Source organism: Sesamum indicum, linkage group LG1 (genome assembly GCF_026168435.1).
Source record: "Sesamum indicum cultivar Baizhima isolate 11 linkage group LG1, ASM2616843v1, whole genome shotgun sequence".
In the NCBI taxonomy this organism is placed as follows: Eukaryota; Viridiplantae; Streptophyta; class Magnoliopsida; order Lamiales; family Pedaliaceae; genus Sesamum; species Sesamum indicum.
The window spans coordinates 21,969,844-21,988,863 of NC_142657.1; the positions used below are offsets into that span (position 1 = coordinate 21,969,844).

Below are 19,020 nucleotides of genomic sequence, written 5' to 3' on the forward strand. Positions count from 1 at the left end.
TACTAAGAAACGATGGAACGTACACTATATTCCTTACTTGTGTCAAAATAAAATGAAAAAGACAGATCCTATATTAATCTCATATATATAGTTACTTTTATTGCCAAAACAAATTAAAGTAATAATATGTCGGATACGATATTGCTGGCCTTGTAATTAACGATATATATCAATCTCAAATCAAACAAAACAAGACACAAGATGAAGCAATCCAATGCTGCTTCCACTGTTGGTAAAATACTATTAATTAAACGCATGCACCCCTTTTAATGTAAAATAATGAGATCAAATCCTCCTCTTCTCAGATCCCAAAACTTAGGTTATTCAGTAATATAAGAATTCTAGTGGTGTATCACCAATTGTTCAACAATCCTTCTCTTTGTCAAACAATTTTTTATCATCACATCACACACCCACACACACACAAGAAAAAGAAAAATGAATTTGCACTTTATATTGATGATGATTTAGTTTAATGGTTAATTAGGTTAAGGTCTCGTGAATAAAATTAAGGTTATGAATTCGTATTCTACCAAATATTGTCTCACTTTATATGAGTGTTTGTTTCACTTCATGTGACTTATTATAATAATTGTTTATCTTTATTGGTAATATTGATATATTGACTGAATTGATACATCGAAATGAGTTAATTCCACCTCTTTGCATTAAAATTCTTTATCTATAGAAATTGATGGAAAATCAAAATTTAGAGCAAGTATAATAAGCTTTTTAAGTTGGGGTTTATGTCTAGGTCTTTCAAGTACTCCACAACTACAAACTCGACCATAACAACATCATAAGGCTTCTTGTTATAATTTTTCGATACATAAATGAACAAAAAAATCAAAATGAGAAGTTGGATAGGATACTAGAGATAGCAAAAGGTGTACCTAAGATCTAAAGGACGTATATTTATAAATAAATTGAGTTGTACAATTTCAAGTGAACTCATCAATTCAATTTTAGTTAGACAATTATGGAGATTACATACATCAACAGGTTCTATTGGGTTGGTTTAGATCAAATGATCCAGACATAGAACACGTGGGTCCAAGATCATTTATATTAGGGACAATTATAGTTAAATTTCTTGACTTATGATCTATTTATATAAATTATTCATATATTTACGTAATTACAAAAACCATCGCTGGTAGTGAAAAAATAAAGGTATTTGTATAATGTTATTACCATTTATGACGGATGTATGTATAATTTTTTAAAAACTATAAGTGACTTATGATGGTGTATATATAAATTTTTAAAGATAGAAATAATTTACATAAATATATGTTAGAAGGGAGTGTAGATATAATTACCCCATACTATTAAAGTCATTGTTGGGTTTTTTTCCCCATAATTTTAGGGAAGTTAGCTGTGGTCCCCATATCAAAATGCTTAACAAAATGAAAATTAACCAATTAAAGAATTCATGTATGGTTTATAGGAAAATCATAATGATAAGTTTATTTGTGAATTTTAAAAGTCAGCATCAGTCTTAGAAAATCAAAGTGATAAAATCATCAAATAGCGAGTCTCATCCGGGCCACTATATTTGAGACCTAGGAAGCGCTACTTATCAACACGCGATTTCACTTTAATCGGCCTGGCTCCCAGTACTCTCGCTCTCTCTCTCTCTCTCTCTCACACACACACACACAAGCCTAGAGCAGGCGGGAGAGAGTGTGGGAGAGCGATGGATGTGAAAGAAGCGGGAACATCGCTTGATTCTCTGGTTTCCTCATTCAACACTCGTATTGCCGAGCTTCAGCAGCTCGTCATTGCTCGCAACAGTTAAAAAATAGTTTCTCTGTTTAGTTTTCCTGTTCGAATTTTCAAATTGCCTTACCCGGGAAAGAATTAGAATTCAAATTATATCCATTTTTTCTAAGGTATTTCTTTTATTCGCTGAAATTGTACAGTGTATCCGGCCAGCAGCATCAGCGATTTATCGGCGATAGATGCTGCGTTAAAGGGCATGGAGCTTCAGGTCCAAAATATAAAGAATAGATTGCGTGATGAAACTCGAGCTATCCCTAAGGCCAAAGTAAATCTCATTGTTATCCATGATTTCTTCGTTGTTTGTCTTTTGATACTTTTATTTCAGGTGTGGATTTGTGGGAAGTATTTGAAGTTGAACATGTGGGTGAAATGGTTGACAATAAGCAGATTTAATTTATTTTTTTCTTTTTCGTTAGTATATTGAAGGATTCTGTGAAAGTTTTTTTGGTCAGATCCTTTGTTTTTAACTTTGATATAAGCATAAAATTTCATTTGAAATTGCGTTACCGAGATTTCTAAACAGGCGACACCATAAGGGTTGCTGACGACAACTTTGATTGACTGTCAAATTAAAATGTGAGAATCACATGCATTTAGTTGACAAACTACTCAACTTTCTGCTGATGTTTTATAATGTTTTTTAGGTAGTTGATAGAAAGCAAGCTACAAATATGTCTGTAGCCAATAATTTAAGTAAAAGATTGTTACTGCAAATACTATGTACTGGAGCACAAACTTGTATCTGTTGTAAAAAGTTCTTGCAATAACAAGTACAGAAGAATAAACTCATTCAGTAACTGATTTGTGCATTGTGATCGTAGAAATTAATTGAGGCAGCACTGCAGCAACAAAAGAAATTGGAGACTATTTCTGCTTGCATTCCATCGTGCATACCTGAAAGGCTTATTCATTTGAATCAGGATGCTAACAAATGGTGATGCCTATTTAGATGCTCAACTACTTTTTTGTTCGAATTTGGTGTTCAATCTATGTTAACTGAATCTTTCTCTTTATCTATTAGTTTCAATGTGCAAAGGGAAGAGCATAAGCAAGAACCAGGATTTGATTCTTCAAAGCCTGAGGAGCCTGCAGGCCCTGCACCTAGAGTAAGGAATCTCTCTCTCATCATACTACATCCTTTTGTCTGTGTTCTACACAAATCGGTTTTTCTTCAACGTCTTTGTTTGTGCCAGGCCATGGAACTAGCATAATCTCTTGATTACAACTTCAATGTGCTCAATTAGCCTGTAAACATCTTAGGTTTGTTTCAATATTTTTAGCTTGAGATTCATGAGTTTCCCAAAATATGCAGTTTATTGCTTAGCAGTTATTGAGGCCAACAAGTGTCTTTTACCATGTCCGAGGAAAGAAGAGAGCGTAAGCAGACAACAAAAGCTGGATGATGCTACCTAAATCATTAATCTAAAGATTTTACTTTAGCTTATTTTGAAACCATTGGATTGAATCCTCACTCGATCAGGCTTCAATCTTATAGATCATTCTAATGAATGTGAACCCTGCAGTAATTTCTTTCACTGATGATTGAGAACCAATTGCGTACAGAACATCAAAGACATGCATGGCTGGTAGATATCTGTCCATTGTTTACCAGATTATCACATTAGTAGAGTCCCTCTGTATCTATTTACAGTCTCTTAGATAAGTCTCTGTTTGTCGATTTCAAGTTATTATACAGGATAGATTTTGGCAGTTTCTTAAGCGCTACGTACTTTGCTACAATAGAATATATTAGATGAATGCTAGAGTAAGGATGCAGTAAAAAAGTTAGTTTGCATGGGATGTTTACAGAATGAAGTTTTATGTTGTTTGGATTTTTCTCTTCTCTATTCCAGGAGAAGAAGGGTCGAGCCCCTCCTCCAATGTGGTATGTCACTGGGGACGAGCTGAATTCTGTGCCCTCGTAAGTGAATTGCATTTAGGTGCCCAATAGTCTAGCCGATCCACTTAAGTGTTTTTTACATTGCATGTGTTCTTTTAAACTAGTAGGTCTAAGATGAGGAAACTGTAGGTACATGAAACAAAGACTCACATTGGATAAGGTGAATGCTGCAATAGGTGACATGGCAGCATATGCTGAAGCAAATGCGCAGCTTATCGCAGCACCAAGAAAAAAGGTTGATTTTACTCATGATTTTATTTCCCTTTTCCTGTCACTTAATAATCCATCTATACTGACTCCTCTTCCTTTATTTTTTTCCAAATGGTTAAGCTGGCAGAGACTAACTTGGACAAGGCTCTGGTATGTGTATTCTCTCTCAGAGGTTTACTTTTTGTTTCTCATTGTTGCTTATATGAGATCCTTATACCCTTTTAATTCTTTGTTGTGGTGGAATTGCTTAAACTTGTAATATATGTTATTGCTTCATTTTCGGGTATGAAGGGTAGTAACATGTTACATGTGCAGGAATTAAGAGAGATTGCAACGACAGATGGAGTGAAGGGGAAACACTTTTTTCTAGAAACAGATATTAAAGGGCCTTCTCTTAAACTCGACAACACGGGAAGAGCACTACTAACGGTTAGTAGTTCTTATTTCTTTGGGGGAATAGTCTGAGGGATTTTATGATACAAAAAGAGATACATATACAAACATGATCTATCTACATATACAAAGAGCTATTTGTTTGTCCTGCTAAGTTAAATACCAGTTCAAAACACAAGCTCATTTTCTAGTTTTTAGGTAACATCCTGGAGAGTGGTATATCTTAGTGGATTGATAATAGTGAAAGTTCAATTCAGTACTTTTTGTGCTGTTGGTACTTGACCTTTAAACATCGGCATATGGTTTGAAGGATCTAATTTACATTGTTGTCTTGCCATGCCAGGTCCTTCGGCATCTGGGTCGGATAAGTGAGACTCGAATTGGGCATCACCGTGTCATCATCCTATTGAGGCCTTAGCAAAAGATTTATCTCAAAATGGCCATTATGACTTATCTTGCTGTAGAATACATCTCCAAAGAACAATTATGTTAAGCATCATCTTAGATTGCCGCAAGTGATGTACATTCATTCATGGAATGACTCAGATATGTCTGCCTTTTGATCTCTCCTGTATTTTCCTTCTTCCAAATTGCTATCTACAATAGACTTTCTAAGGTAACATCCTTCTTTATCCATATCAGTGTCCTTACAGCACCCTTACCCGCCAGTTTACAGTTATAACTAGATTCATTATTTCAAGTACATTTATTACACTATATTAAATATCACAAACCCCAACTTGTCGTTGAATTAATGTGCTGAACATACTTCCTGGACCATTCTTTATTCAAACTTATTGAATACAAGTAGCATCAAAATCAAAAGTACATTACAAGACAGTCAAATAACATGTGCAGGAAACAAATCCTTATGATCAGCAAACAAATCCTTCAGGCACCTTCTTGCCGCATGAGTTGATAAGCAAACTTAATGCGACTGGTATTTCAACTTTTATGACTCCTAGAACATTGGCCTTTATTGCGGTGCACAAGCACAATGCAGCCTCAAGGTCAGCCAGCCCCTCCACAAGGGCACAACATTTGGTGCTCGGCTTCACCCCGACAACCTCATGGACCAATCCAAGCCAGTCGCCACAAACGCCGAACTTAAGGGTGTCTTTGGGGCACTTAACAGGCTTTGTCGGGGTGGTGGACGGAGGCAACGGAGTGCTCTTTGGCGGGCATGGCACATAATGGGATGAGACACAAGTGAAGAAGATGAAGTTAAGGATAATGAGAGCAGAAATTTGATACACACCTGCCATTTCTTGGTTAAAGATTCCAGATTTTTAGAACTATAAACTCGGTTTTATACAGACATATTTGTTGAATTTGTGAACGGTTCTTGACCATGGGCAGTATAGTTGCAAGATTTTCATCTAGTGGTTGGAGTGGGTTCAATCAAGTTAGATTCTTGTGTCATAACTATTCACCACTCGTACGTGTATGTATATTGGGTGATCTTTGGCAATATATGGATTTGATCACATGTTCTGATTTTGGGTCTGATTCTTGCTGGTTTGGTTGCTGGGCTGCGAGGGATCGTTCTGGGTAATAGTGTACCCAATTGTTTACTTTACACAAATTTTCTATCTAAATCTCAGCCTTTGAGAATAAATATAGAGAAACAAATTAGGGCATAATTATTAATAGCCTCCCGTTATTTGAAAAATTACTAATATCCCCCTAATGTTAATGGTCGTCTAACAATTAGTACAATCCATTTGGTTTTTATCCATTTTCATAGTGAACGGACCAAAATGCCTTTATGGATTAAAAATTATAATTTTATTTATTTTTTGATAAAATTATTTTTTTATGAACTAAGTGGATAATTTTTTAAAAAAAATCATCTATTCCGTTTATTTTTTTTTATAAATTTTTAATTTTAGAAAAAAATACAGTAAGAGCATAGTTGATAATTTCATACATCCATTCAAGGATTACATAATTTTATCAAAAATATTCATAACTTTTCAAATAACAAAGAGTTTTCATAATTATATCAAATTTTAGGAGAGACCATTGTAATTTACTTATCCATTAATATACGAGACTTTCTTTAAAGCAAGTAGATTTTTTTCTAAAGCAGCCACCACATGGTACCAAATTTTATTTTATTTTATTTTTGGTTATATGTGTAAGCAATCAGTCACCACACCATTCCAATTAATAGTTAACCCCACAACATCGTGTTAAACTATTCTACTGCAAGCAAAATATCATAAATCAATGGCACCACCACTAAAGGTGGCGGTGATCGGAGCCGGCGTGGCGGGGCTAACCGCCGCCCGGGCGCTCAAAGAGGAAGGCCTTCAAGTATCCGTCTACGAGAAATCGGACCGACTCGGTGGCACGTGGGTGTACGATCCTCGGGTGGAGTCGGATCCATTAGGCCTCGATCCGGATAGAGAAGTTGTTCATGGCAGCCTGTACCCTTCACTTCGAACTAACATTCCTAGGCAACTCATGGGATTTTCGGACTACCCATTTGGCAGTAGGAAAAATGGTGATTCGAGGACTTTTCCGGGTCATGAAGAGGTGCTCAATTTTCTGATCGAATTTGCTGAGGAATTCGGACTTGTTGAGCTGATAAGGTTCAATACTGAGGTGGTTCGGGTGGAGCGGGTAGGGTCGAGGAACGATGAATGGGTTGTTGAGTTCAGGACGGGCCAATCGGACTCCGAGGAGGTATTTGATGCCGTAGTGGTTTGTAATGGGCACCATACTCAACCCAGATTGGCTCATCTTCCAGGTACCACCTCTACTTGATTATATACAGTGAAATTGCACTCTGCACCCCGGAATAAGGTAACTTAGCACTTTTCATCCTCTCACATATAAAAGAACAACACTTTCCATTCTAAAAGGTCATTACTTGGGCAAATTGTACCATAGATTAAAATATGGAGCTAAAATTACAGTTGGAAGTATAACATTATAAGGGCAAAATCGTCAAAAAAATTCCACGGGTCATTTTATAGTGTTTCTTTTCCTGAAACCCCTTCAAATATCTTTATTTTGCTTTTCATTTTCTTCACTTTTTTAAGGAAGAAATAATAAACAGTGTTTCATTTACTCTTCTAAAAGAGTGTTATAAATGGAGAAATAATGATACTCATTGGGATTTTATAAGGAAAAAGAAAATACCAAATTGACCTCAATAGATAAGTGACTTGAAAGTATAGATTTTATGACGATTCAGCCCTTATAAGGTTGTCTTCTACTTTGAAATATGTTGTTGGCCCAAGATTCGCCAAATTAATGATTTTTTAAGGTGCAAAGTGTTTGTTTTAATTTTGTGAGGGTGAAAAGTGCAAAATTACCTTATTTTAAGGGGTGCAAATTGCAATTTAGTCCAATTAACTATGCACGTATAAAGGTTCTTGCAATTTGTTTATTCATTTTTGTGGGTTTTTGAAATTAAAATATTTATGCAAAAGGCATAGAGAAATGGGGTGGAGGAGAGATTCATAGTCACAACTACCGAGGACCTGACCCATTTCAGCATCAGGTAATATTTAAAATATTATGTACGTACAATTATTTTCAAGTTATCTTTAAAATGGGTCAAAATATACCCAATGTTTGTTATCATACAAAAATATTTTATTTGGGTGTTTAACTATTTTAGCATAAATATATATATACACACACATATATATAGAAAAAAGACATGATTTGACAATAAACAGTAATTTTTATCTCTCAAAACACAACATTAAACATACAATACTTATTTTAAATTATATCCGAAAACAAATCCAAACATACATATACTACCTCTAACACATACTTATTTATCTTTGTTTTTATTTTTTTATCTCCATAAAATAAACCAAAACACTTCAAAAATAAATCCAAATACTATGGTATATTTTTTATGTTTGTGGGCGGAGTAGGTTGTGGTGGTGATCGGAGCGGGGCCAAGCGCAATTGATATTTCCGCAGACATTTGCAAGGTAGCAAAAGAAGTTCATCTTTCCTCGAGAAACCCCGACATTCAAATTTCTAAGGTGGATTACGGTGACAACATTTGGCAACATTCCAAGGCGAGCTTTTACTTTATTACCCTTCTATTTCTTTACCAATGAAAATCCTATCCTTTGTTTTTTTCTTATATTAGTTGCAATTCTTATATTTCACTTTATGTGCGCAAATATATTTTGTACAAAAAATTTTAGGAAAAATTATATCTACTCCAAATTAATTATGGTCTATTTAAACAAACAATTCATGCATTTTAAAAAATTACGCATAACATTATTTATACAAATCACACCAAATTTTTTAAAACGTCGACAATATTTATGCAAAAGACAAACGTGTAAATAATCTATAGATCAAGAAGTGTAAATATAAAATCATTTCCAAATTTTGTATATTTAAAAACATATATTTTATGTACATAAATTGCAGGTGGATTGTGTTGATGAACACGGAGTGGTTTTTTTCGAAGATGGGGCTCGTGTTCATGCAGATGTCATCCTTTATTGCACCGGGTACACTCATAATAGGGGGGAAATGCAAGCAACCTCCCTATGATATTGCGAATGAGCAAATTACCCTCTATGAAAAAATAAATAGCAATTTATCCATATATTTTTTAAAATGAAATAATTTATCTCATTATCTAAGGAGATAAATTGTTATATTTTTTCCAGTTAATATGCTATTTTTAATATCCCAATTCCCAAGGGCTAAATTGCTATTCAACCTCGTAATAGATTCAAAGTCTTTTCTCAATTTCCCATTTGTTTGAAAATTATTTTTTTTTAACTTTTAATTTTATTACATTTTATATTTTATTTAATAAATGCAGTTATTATTATAGGTACAATTACCACTTCCCCTTCTTAAGAACAAAGGGGATGGTAACGGTGGATGATAATCGAGTTGGACCTCTCTACAAACATGTCTTCCCTCCAAAACTTGCTCCCAACCTTGCCTTCCTTGGACTCGCATATCGGGTGAGTTGAGTAACAAATCTTGTTTGTAATTTCATAATTTTTATTTGGATCAACTTGTACAATATTAGATTTTATTTTCAAAATAAATTATCAAAACATTTTAGATAAAAAAATAAAAAATAATTTCGTAATTTATATGAACAAAGTTGAAAACCCAAATTAAGAATGTCTATTTTTTAATTTTTTTTTTTTTGTAATAGAGCTTACAAACTGATATATAGTAATATGATGATGGGGTAAAATGAATTAGTGTATGAAAACAGGCAGCAGTGAGTCTGGTGATAGACTTACAAGCAAAATGGGTAGCAAAAGTTATATCTGGAAAGAGCGTTCTGCCATCCCAAGAGGAGATGTTGGCTGATGTTGAGCGGCATTATCAGGATATGGAGGAGAAAGGGATACCCAAACACTACACTCATACCCTTGCTCAACAGGTTTTCCCACTTTCTCCCTACTTCTTCCCTTTTTCCAATTTCCATTTTTAACCTCCTTCAAAATTTAATGGGATTTTGTTTTCCATTAATTAGCTTATTTGATGATTTCAAATGGTAATGAGATTTTGTGATCAGGTGTCGTACGAGTACATGGACTGGCTAGCCAATCAAGCAGGAAAGCCAGAGGTGGACGATGAAACCAAGTTGAAATGTAGGAGTTATTTCAACTTTGTTGCTGAGAATAGCTTATGGAAGGCAAAAGAGTGGGAACCTACCATGGGGATTAAACCACTCAATTGCTGACCCCCCACTACAAAATTCTTTGTTTAAATGAATGATTCATCTACGCATTTAAAAAAAAAAGAAAAAAGAAAGAAAAAAAGAAATGTGCCCATTATGGTACTTTTAATTTCTTCGTGGTGCATTTGGATTGACAAATTTGAATTTATGAATTTCAAATTACAATTATTCGTATACAATGAATCATCACATATACAACAACATTACATAAATAAGGTGAATTGCAATCTGCCTACCTATGTTATATAAAATAGGCAAACAACTTCCTTATAAAAATAAAATAGCAATTTACTCTATGTAATAATTAAAATAAATTATATATTAAATATTAAATAAAACAAAAAATAAAATATTGGCACTCCATTTTATAATCGTTCAAATTATGCTTCTAAAGGTTCATGATGCATATATATTAAATATTAAATAAAACAAAAAAATACATTAGAATTTAGACTAAAAAACAAATGAATCATTAATATCCTAATTTGTAAGGTTGATGCTAACACAGAATCGACGCGTCGTAATAATTAAAGAAAGACAAAGACTGGGTCCGGAAAGCCCCAACTCCAGGGTCAATCACTTGTCATGAAGTTATGCTTCACTAAGATCCCTCGACTTCTATATATCAAAGGGATTAATGAATGTAAGAATGTTAATTCGACTGATACAAGATAATTGGGTATTGTAACAAACAACATCCATGCATAAGATGAAATTTAAATCTATGATCTCTAAAGTCATGGTGCCTTAATTTCGCCAACTAAACTAAACTTCATTAGCATATCATGCCAAAAGTCTTATGGACTTGACCTAGTCATCATGTCAACTAAAAGAAGAGCCTCTAAATTGACACTAAACAAGATTAATAATTAGCATAGTGTATTGGATATGTTCCATGGAATTTCTCTGCCATGATTTCATGGAAATTGCTCTCTAATTATTTCTTTTTTTTTTAATTGTCTTTTGTAATATAAAACATTTAGTTCTAATTAAAGAGTTGACGCTTGAACAAGGGGTTTCGCTTACGTGGGTGTAATGTGATCTCAAAACCTAGCTGTATATAACCACCACTGATCATCGGAGACTAACCCCATCAACATCCTTCTCATATTAAACAAATTGATTGTCTGAAATCCTCCAAGAACAGCAACAAGAGAGAGAGAGAGAGAATGAGTATCATAAGAAGAAGCTTTACATTGATGGCGGGGACGTTGTTGGGAGTATACATTGCGCAGAATTACAGCGTACCCAATGTCAGCAAATTGTTGAAGGCGGGTTTTGTGATGGCGAAGCATGTTGAGGAGACCTACCGCAAACCCAACAAAACCAAAGAAGCTGCTGGTGATATGCAAGAATAACTAATCACCATCCATCCATCATTATCAGTACTGTACTCTGTACGTGTATATATAATTGTATGTTTTGTATATGATACGGTGTATTTTCACACATATATACTGTGTGCGTGTGTCTGTATTTGTATAAATGCATGTTCGTTTCTTGTATTTCTCTATGAGTTTGTTTAATCTGGTTTTGCAGAGATGAGAAAAATGCTCTGATCATTGTCTGGCTCAATCTTGTCATTTTGAAGTAATATATTTTTTTCATGTTTGTAACTGTAGTTTCCACTTTCCAGGGCTGGAATTCTTGAAGTGCTTCGAAATGCCCTTTCAGTTTTAGTAAATTCCGTTATGGCATATGATTTGTAAGTGCATATAATAAAAAGAAAAAATTACCCTTTAAAATATATTATAAATAAATATAAAATATAAAAATTAATATATTACATTAATTAATAAAAAGAAAAAATAATAATAATTAAATTAATATAAATTTTAAAAAATTGAATTAAATTAATAACCGCCGTTCGTAAATGTGGAGGGACTTTTCTTTTTATATTAGTATAGATAAAGTAATTTTCTGATGCTGAAAGTGAGATGCTAATTGTGACCAAATATTCCAATTCTTTTTTCTTTTTTTTTTTTAATTAAAATTCCATTAGAAGGTGTATCGAAAAATTTTCCTAAGCTTAGTTTTCCAAAACAGTGTTATTAATATCTCAACTAAATTAATACAGGCTTTGCAATTAACCCAATATAAGGGAAAGGAAAAATACAGCAATTATTATTATACAATAGAACGTAGAGGCTTTTTTTTAACTATTATTATTATCTATATATGCACATATATAGTTTTTATTTTTTCTTTAGAAAAATGGTAAACTACAACCACCTTTCTTAAATTTGGGTATTATTATAAACACCTCCTCATTATTAGGGAACATACAAGTTACTTTTATGAATTATAATTTTAAATACTTTTACGAACATAATTATTTTTTATTTAAGGGGTATTAATAATTTTCCAAACATCAAATAATATTTGTTAATTACCGTAAAAAAACACAACACCACACGCACACTGAGTGCATTTTTTAGTATCCGGGGTAAGCATATGCATGAATCTTATTTGTAACTTTGGTTCATTGTACATGCCACCATCACAAGCAGGATACCTCCAAACTCTGAAAGAATCCAACTCCCCAAAATCTGATGATAAATAATGGAACATCCAGCAATTTTTTGCATGAATTAAGAAGGGCAAAACCAGATGTGCAAATTTAGGACATCTGAACAAAGAATGTAGAGTGCAAATTTAGGACATTTGAACAAAGAATGTAGACTTTCTTGCATATTAACTTTTATTTCCTGATCAAGTATCCCACCAATATACCCAGAAGTAGCCCAACCACTACTGCCACAACAGATACGCCACCACGTTGCCCTTCTCTGCTTCGTTTTTGCATCAATTCCTGCCCAGCAAATGTGGCATAGCATGTTTGGTGATATAGAATTGGCAGATTAATGGCATCACTAAATACAGAAACAAATTAGTGAAGCAGATGCATACTTCTCGTGATTACAAGCCTCACCAAAACTTGCATTCTGAAGGCATTGACCGCCAACATAGATCAGTATGTGTACGTGTAGGTGTGGACTCTCAACTTAATTTAAAGACATGCGTTTCAATTACGTATGCTATATAAACACCCGAGGCAAATGTCTGAATCCAAATCTAAGTAGTTATTCTTTTCTAAGAGAAAGGATATAAGTAAGCTTGTGCAAGTGCAGAGATATCAAAGCATACCAATTCTCCGAGCAGCTTTTGATTTTGTTTAATAATAGAAGCTTTCTCCTCATTCAACTTTGAGACAACTGACTGTGCCTGAAGATAAAAGAAAAAAATCAAATCTAGTGGCAACATTACCCAAGAAACATTACAAAATTTTGAAATAGAAAATAGTAGATCCTTGAAGAAAATGGCACAACCATTTAATATCTAGAATAAAGCAGCTCCGGAAATGAAAAGAACAGACTGCAGTTAACCATGTAAGGAATCAGTTTGACCCAACCATCCCACCCTCCAAATTGGTTGACTTCCTTTTTAATTTTTCACCGAAGTTGTGGTGAAGGTTAACTTACATAAAAGCCAAGGTAAATCCCCAAAGATGTTTTGTATCTAAAGTTACAAACACATTGTAACTGCTCTGATGATTTTGAGTTATCATGGATTTCTATGTTATGTTGCTCTTTATTCATCATTGGGTTATTGTGTTGAATATACCATAGGCAGTTTTAGAGTCATCTCAAATCCTTCTCACTGCTAATTACTTGTGTTATATTAGTTAGTACACCATGCATTTCAAACCTAAAAGACAAACCCTTCAGTTATGCAAACTAATATCTCATCAAAACTAAATGCATTAATTTTTTAAAAGCAAACTAAATATCCTTGATCCTTCATAAGTGAATGTCTGTCTCAGTTATGTTAGCAAACACAAGAAGAAAAGATGATATGGAGAAACTGACTTTCCATTTGCATACTTTGTTGATAATTTTCTTAGATAAAATGTTACAGTGAGAGAACATGCATTTCAGGCCTTATTCTAAGATGGTCTAATTCAAGCTTTCTCCTAAAACTCACTCAAATGCATGATTTGCTACTGTTCCATTTAACTGAAAGCTTTTCAACAAAGGTAGTGTTAAGACCAACAACCTGTAGATCCCCAATGCTTCATAGACATTTGCTTCCCACTACCTTCATTGTAGGAGATGAAGCATCCAAGAATGAACAGGGGAACTCGGTTACGTCATAAAAAGATAAATATTCTATACCATCAATACTACTAGAAGACATCTTTGAACTTTTATGAACATGCGATTCCATCAAACACCACATGAAGTTCTCATAGTTATATCAAACAAACACCACGTAATTATTTCAAACTATTACCGTGAATGCTAGCTGGAACTTGAAGGGACTGAAATAACAATTTTGACCATAACTGAGTTAGGAAAACAAAAAACAAGTACGAATCACACTCACAGCTTCAGGCAATGAAGATTTTTTAATCTCATCCTCAGCTGAAGACGTTCCAGGAGAAGTCCCTTCTTCATCTCCTTCAGGTACTGGAGAGGGACGGTTAGCTGGAACAAAAACAACCCTCAATCTGAAGTCATCAACAAGCTTCCCGTCCTCCTTGTTAAACTGCAAAATGATTGACGGAAGTAATACAAAGACAAGCTTACAAGGCTTCACAAGTCATCACTTTCTAACATACTCAACCCACCATTTCTGGTGTTACATCCTTATTAGTTGCACCTTCTGGAGCAATAACACTCTGAACCAGAAACTTATCCCTACATTGCATATCAGGAGGAGCCTCTTTTTGCGCTTGCATAGTGACTACAAAACCACATAAAAAGAAACAAAGAGAACCAATCAACCAGATTTCAGTATATAAGCCGAAAATTGCAAAAACAACACAATCGAAGAGAGAAATCTCCAGAAAGGACATAGGCCGTTATTCACCTGTGACATTGCACACAGAATTGGGCAAAACAACGCCGGCATTAGGGCGAACGCAGTACCTTTTGGGGTTGGTTGTTTTCACCTTTTCAATCAATAACTCATCATAATTCAGACAGCTTATTAACTTCTACCCAACATCTCACAGAAGCATTAAAATACTTAAACTAAAATTATGATTTAGAGAAAAGATATTAACCTTAAATGCAACATACTGATCAGTCTTATTGGTCAACTGCATAGAACATGAGCTCTGCTTCCTCAATTCAACTGTATCCACGAGCCCACATAAAAGATAATCAAAACCCATACATACAAAATTAACTCATCAAAATTGAAATTGAAAGAAACACTCTTCTCATTTATTTGCAACCAAAAAGAGATTAACACATAAAATATAAAATCTTTGATTGATGAAAACCTAAAGGGAAACACAAAAAAGAACCTCAGAAAGTATCCTACAGCAGCTTACGAGAAAAAACCCATAAAGTAGACAGCATTCTCTTTTTCTATTCTCTTCAGCTTTATAGGAAAACGAACAAAAAAAGCCGAAAAAAATCCTAAGAAATTCGCTTACATGGGAATTTCAGCTCTGAGGGCTGAATACCGAGAAAATCTCCCATGCTCATGTTTCTGAATTTCGGCTTCTATCAACAAAATTATATCTAAAAATAATCTGAAAGTTTCGAGATTAGGAAATCGGTAAAGGAGAAAAAGATCGAGAATTTGAAAGCGAGAGTAATTTCGTTTTCTGGGTCTCTGTATTGCCCCCGACGAAATCAACCAACGAAGGCAATGAGCGATTTTAATGAAAACAAAAATCAAACTAAAATGATTGACATGATCCCAAAAAAAAAGTAATTATGACATATAAAAAGAAAATTTTAAATAAGAAAGATGTGAGAAGAGGGGAAAAAGAACATATAATTAATTCAATGAATTTCGTCGATGACTAAGCACGTGTGACCAAATAAATATGCGTGCATTAGTGTTTTATTACTGGGATTGCTCTATTATTATTATTATTATTATTGTGATTATTATTAGGATAACTTACAATATTATTTTTTAAAATTTAGCATAATTGTGAATATTCCCTCAATATTTAAAAAAATTATTCATTTAGTCAATAAAAAACTAAAAAAATTTAAGAAATAAATAAAATTATAATTTTTAATCTACAAAGATATTTCGGTCAGTTCACCATAAAAATGGATGAAAATCTAACGGGGACTAAAGGAATGAGCTAATTGTAAACAACCATTAAAATCAGGTGACATTGATAAATTTTTAAACAACGAGGGTATTCTTAATTATGCCAAATCTTATGGGAGTTCGTCGTAACCTATCCATATTATTATTATTATTATTGATGTTATTGTTGGACATTGAGTTAAGTTTATGGAGCCATAATTTAATATGCATTCATATTCAATATAGAGTTTAAAGTCTTATAACTTGATGTTAAGATAAAGAATCCATTAACATAAATTCTATTCAATAGAGTTTCTAATATTCAAAATACATGTTGAGATACTGACTAATTTGAGATAATATGTTTGAAATAAACTTTGTATTCCTCCAAATAGACTCTCTCTATATTTCTCTTTATGTTTTTTTCTTGAAGCATTACCATAAACTTATTAAATTTGGGGTGTATAAACGAGTGAGTTTAATCTTGTAGTATTCGACGATGCAAGTAAGGTATGTTCGTGATTTGCATAATATTTGGAATAACATCCAACGTGGAGTAATCTTAAAAGTGGTCGCAGGATGATCTTTAAGATAATGAGAAAGACGACGTGTTCATGCATGAAATTGTAGACGAGCCAAATTCAGAGATGTGAATCGTTATACTTCCGTTGTTAAAGATTAACTCAATTTACAATTAAATACGTATATAATTAAATAATCTATATACACATAAATAATTATTGATTTATGTCAGATTGTTTATCTTTATTATTATCCATTGTTTTTCCAACTATAATAATACCTCTCTCAATTACACCATGCGAAATTAGGCATGATTATAGTTCGATTCATGTCTACCAATATTACTCCCTCCCTCCTCTTTTTATTTTATGTATTTGATGGAAATTGCGTGCCTCATAATTTGAATAAGATGTATTATTTCTTGTATTTAATTAGTCTTTAAATATCCCATTTAATCAATAATACATCTTAACATTTCAAATATTGCTCCCCTAAAAAAATAATTAAAAAATCCAATAAAATTCTTTCTCGAGTTTTTTTTTTATTTTTATTTTTGGCGGAACAGATGTGGGAAAAGACGAGCAGGATCAGCTTAGCCATTTAAGTCATGGCTATTAAATTTTGCATGTTTAATAGACTATATCCTAATACTATATTAAAATTCTAGAATTTTGTTCTTCATACTCGATTGGCATCAGGGTTCAGTAGGACAATAATGACCAAAAGATCTTCAATAAGAGTCCGCCTCCTTAGCTTCGAACTCGAGAAAAAAATATTTGAGGGGGTATAAATACTAAATCCCGAGCGCATTAGGATAATATGAAGATTTTATCGACGATAATCGATACTTATACTAATTAAACACTAAATTAAAATTAGCTTAGAACAAAATGAAAATTATAATTTTATCCAGACTTTAGGTAGTTGCTATGTGGAGAAATAATTTAATGGCCAACATATTACATTTATAAGGTTTATTATGCATTATGAACTGACCAACTACTCCTCTTCAACTCCTTATTTATATGCATTTATATTAATATTTTACCAAAAAATATTGAAATTAATAATTTGTTGAGTTGAGGAAATTCTTTGGGATTTTGTTTCCATTGAGGTGGCAATAAATACCGAAATCTGTACATGATAATTGCCATTAAAAGCATGCGTGGCCTAGTACACCCAGCCCCACCTAATTGCTACTATGAAATGATTGTAATCCTGTGTATTAAAGTTTGAAGATCGGCAGAACTCAGCAAGAAGAGTACTTGTTGAATTAATTTAAAGATTTCCTCCACCAACCAACCACAACCAAAATTGAAACAACATGCTTTTAATCAAGGGGATGGGAATTAATGATGCATTCAATTTAGGGACAATTACACTCATTTTTCTTGAAATTTGGTATAATTATACATAAATTTCCTGTGATTTGAAAAAAGTTATATTTAATATTTTTTTAGTTTACTTTCGTGTATCAAATAAGTCCATTCGTAGTCAAAATTTACTGAATTTGTTCATATTAATATAAAAATTAAATAAAAATTGATACTTAATGTCGGTTCAATTACTTACGACTTATTGTAGGCCAAATTACTTTTTTCTAACTAAACTACCCTTGTAATGATGAAAATATATCACATCACATACAGTAACGTGTGAATGTATATATAAGCGTAATTTGGTCATGAAAGGATTCATTTGACTTGCAAAAAATTAGTAACAAGTCAATCGTGGATAAATATAAATTCTTATATGTTCTTTTTATTAATATCAACAAATTTGACTAACGGAGATTTATTTGTTAGACAAAATCAAAAGGTACTAGATGTTATTTTTCAAATCACATACTATTTACATATAACTACATCAAATATCATGGGAGGAGAGTATAATTATCCCTTCAATTTAGTATCATATTTTTTTGAAGTAAGAGCGATGAAATATTATTAATTGAATTAAATTGAATGCAATCATTCCTATCAGATATCAATATCTAACAAACTATTACAATAATAATACTTTGGTCGATACTATCAAGTACACTAAATCTAACCAATGCAGTATTTGTGTACACTATAAGATTAACCATATGAAAACTTTAAATGGTATATGATACTTATAAAGTCACAAACTTCATCGGTATATTTCAAGAAACTTGTAAATGATAACATATTTAAGAAATGTCATTAGATAACAAGATTACAAAGAATATAATTGTGATTTTTATTTGAATCCAACACAAGCATATAACTGTTTGATAGTTTCACACGTCAACTAGACACCAAGACTCATAATGCCCATTTGAACAAATTGAAGAAACAAACAACCAAACATCATAAAGACTTGGGACCAAACACTCCCACTTCAAAACCTCAACTACACTAGGATCACATTTACAATCCAACATATGTACTTTGTCATTTAAATATTAGATCATATTAGA

The 19,020-nt window shown here is 33.0% G+C and overlaps 4 protein-coding genes across 5 annotated transcripts; 2 read left to right on the top strand and 2 right to left on the bottom strand.

The window, feature by feature from the left end:
- The first annotated feature begins 1,569 nt into the window (after nucleotides 1-1,569).
- Nucleotides 1,570-4,924, top strand: LOC105171019 (spindle/kinetochore-associated-like protein). Its single transcript, XM_011092015.3, has 9 exons — nucleotides 1,570-1,796; nucleotides 1,926-2,050; nucleotides 2,607-2,719; nucleotides 2,807-2,891; nucleotides 3,639-3,706; nucleotides 3,815-3,920; nucleotides 4,016-4,045; nucleotides 4,211-4,324; nucleotides 4,632-4,924. Exons 1-9 carry the CDS (start codon nucleotides 1,700-1,702, stop codon nucleotides 4,704-4,706), a joined length of 813 nt encoding a protein of 270 aa, XP_011090317.1. The 5' UTR covers nucleotides 1,570-1,699; the 3' UTR covers nucleotides 4,707-4,924.
- Nucleotides 4,925-5,039: 115 nt separating this feature from the next.
- Nucleotides 5,040-5,676, bottom strand: LOC105171009 (putative lipid-binding protein At4g00165). Its single transcript, XM_011092004.3, has one exon. It carries the CDS (start codon nucleotides 5,551-5,553, stop codon nucleotides 5,164-5,166), a length of 390 nt encoding a protein of 129 aa, XP_011090306.1. The 5' UTR covers nucleotides 5,554-5,676; the 3' UTR covers nucleotides 5,040-5,163.
- A 737-nt stretch (nucleotides 5,677-6,413) lies between these two features.
- On the top strand, nucleotides 6,414-10,171 carry LOC105171031 (flavin-containing monooxygenase FMO GS-OX-like 2). 2 transcript variants are annotated; one of them, XR_002287916.2, is made up of 7 exons: nucleotides 6,414-7,043; nucleotides 7,732-7,802; nucleotides 8,191-8,340; nucleotides 8,708-8,790; nucleotides 9,123-9,258; nucleotides 9,509-9,692; nucleotides 9,828-9,965. XR_002287916.2 is itself a non-coding variant. In XM_011092030.3 (7 exons), exons 1-7 carry the CDS (start codon nucleotides 6,521-6,523, stop codon nucleotides 9,993-9,995), a joined length of 1,302 nt encoding a protein of 433 aa, XP_011090332.1. In that variant the 5' UTR covers nucleotides 6,420-6,520; the 3' UTR covers nucleotides 9,996-10,171. The 2 variants fall into 2 exon arrangements, 1 of the variants encoding a protein (XP_011090332.1); XM_011092030.3 differs by having other exon boundaries at nucleotides 6,420-7,043; nucleotides 9,522-9,692; nucleotides 9,828-10,171.
- Nucleotides 10,172-12,517: 2,346 nt separating this feature from the next.
- LOC105171046 (vesicle-associated protein 1-3) lies at nucleotides 12,518-15,759 on the bottom strand. The gene is made up of 7 exons (XM_011092051.3): nucleotides 15,439-15,759; nucleotides 15,061-15,131; nucleotides 14,865-14,946; nucleotides 14,623-14,738; nucleotides 14,379-14,540; nucleotides 13,140-13,217; nucleotides 12,518-12,804 (listed from the first exon to the last, which is right to left on the bottom strand). Exons 1-7 carry the CDS (start codon nucleotides 15,488-15,490, stop codon nucleotides 12,694-12,696), a joined length of 672 nt encoding a protein of 223 aa, XP_011090353.1. The 5' UTR covers nucleotides 15,491-15,759; the 3' UTR covers nucleotides 12,518-12,693.
- Between the last annotated feature and the right edge of the window lie 3,261 nt (nucleotides 15,760-19,020).